Genomic DNA, 1,647 nt, shown 5'->3' with positions numbered 1-1,647 from the left:
GCGCGGGGAGGCGCGCAACAGGTCGCCGGCGGCCCCGCCGCTCCCCGCTGACCCCGGGACCCCCGACGGCGCTGCCCGGGCCCCCTGCCCCGGTCCCCCCGGTCCCCTCCTTCCCCGTCCCCGGTCCCCCCGCGCGCCCAGGCGGCCGCGGGTCATAGCGCCGCGGCGTAGGCGGCGGGGTAAGGGTCCAGCTGGGGCTTGCCCATGCCCGGCAGGAGGATGTAGGCGAGCGGCGGCTGCAGCCCCGGGCCGGGCCAGGCGCTGCAGTTGCAGGGGATCATGTAGCCCGGGTTCCCGGGGGACGGGTGCGAGTGCGTGTGCCCCCCGGCGGCGGCCGCGGCGGCGGCGGCGGCGGCGGCGGCCCCGTGGAAGGCGCCCGCCCCGCCGGCGCCCGGGTAGCCCAGCGAGGAGGCGTAGGGCAGCGCCGAGCCCGAGGAGGACGACGAGGAGATCTCGGCCATTTTGGAGCCCAGGTCCAGCAGGGAGTAGGGGCTGCTGGCGGCGGCGGCGGCGGCCGCGGCGGCGGCGGCGGCGGCCGACGGGGGGAAGAAGACGCGGGCGGCGGCGGCGGCGGCGGCGGCCGCCGCCTTCTCGGGGTTGGCGAGCAGCGAGTCGGGCACCAGCCCGCCGGCCCCGGCGCCGTGCAGCCCGGCCGCCTTCAGCCCGTGCGGGTGCTCGTGGTCCGCCACGCCGGCCAGCCCGTAGGGCACGGGGAAGGCGAACTTGTCCTTCTTGAGCAGCGTCTTGGGCTTGCGGCGCGGCCGGTACTTGTAGTCGGGGTGCTCCTTCATGTGCATGGCCCGCAGCCGCTTGGCCTCGTCGATGAAGGGCCGCTTCTCCGACTCGGTGAGCAGCTTCCACTCGGCGCCCAGGCGCTTGCTGATCTCCGAGTTGTGCATCTTGGGGTTCTCCTGGGCCATCTTCCGCCGCTGCGCCCGCGACCACACCATGAAGGCGTTCATGGGTCTCTTGACGTGGTCCACCGGCTTGGACATGGTGCTGGCCCCCCGCGGCCCCGGCGCCACGCGGCCCCCGCCGGCCACCTCCTGCTGCTGCTGCTGCTGCTGCTGCTGCTGCTGCTCTGCCTCCTCCTCCTCCTCCTCCACCTCCTCTCCCTCGGCCCCGCCGCGCTCCGCTCCTCCCAAGCCGCTCTCGGCTCCCGCTCCGCGGCGGCCCCGCTCCGGGCGCGGGGCTCTGCCGGCCGGCGGCTCCGGCTCCCCGTCAGGGCTCCGGGCCGGGCGCCGCTCCCCGCCGCTCGTCCTCGGCCGGAGCCCGGGCGGGCGAGTCCGGCGAGCCCCGACGGCGCTCCCTCGGCGGCCTCCCGGGGGGCGGCGGCGGTCAGAGCCCGCCCGGAGCCATCGCCGCCCGCGGGGCTCGGGGGGGCGGCGCGGCGCGGTGCGGGACGGCGGCTCCGCGGCGGCCCGGGCGCTGCGGGGGGCCCCGGGGGCGCGGGCCGCGGACGGCTCCGCTCACAGCCGCCCCGCTCCGCCCGCAGGGGCGCGGCGAGCCGCCCGCTCCTCGCTCATACTCGCCGCCGGGCTCTTCCTCCTCCTCCTCCTCCTCCTCTTCTTCCTCCTCCTCCTCCTCCTCCTCCTCCGGCGGCGGCGGGCAAACTTCGCCAAGTTTCAGGCGGGCGGCTCCGGCGCG

The 1,647-nt window shown here is 78.5% G+C and overlaps 1 protein-coding gene across 1 annotated transcript in view; it reads right to left on the bottom strand.

Moving 5' to 3' along the window:
• The window catches only part of SOX21 (SRY-box transcription factor 21), a 2,323-nt gene extending 1,146 nt beyond the window's left edge, over positions 1-1,177 (bottom strand). The window contains exon 1 of the mRNA XM_035564870.2: positions 1-1,177. This exon is cut by the window's left edge and continues 1,146 nt beyond it. Coding sequence (XP_035420763.1) covers positions 153-995 — 843 coding nt within the window. The 5' untranslated portion in view covers positions 996-1,177 and the 3' untranslated portion in view covers positions 1-152.
• Between the last annotated feature and the right edge of the window lie 470 nt (positions 1,178-1,647).

Source organism: Cygnus atratus, chromosome 1 (genome assembly GCF_013377495.2).
Source record: "Cygnus atratus isolate AKBS03 ecotype Queensland, Australia chromosome 1, CAtr_DNAZoo_HiC_assembly, whole genome shotgun sequence".
NCBI classification, from domain to species: domain Eukaryota; kingdom Metazoa; phylum Chordata; class Aves; order Anseriformes; family Anatidae; genus Cygnus; species Cygnus atratus.
This window is presented reverse-complemented; position numbering and strand designations above follow the sequence as displayed.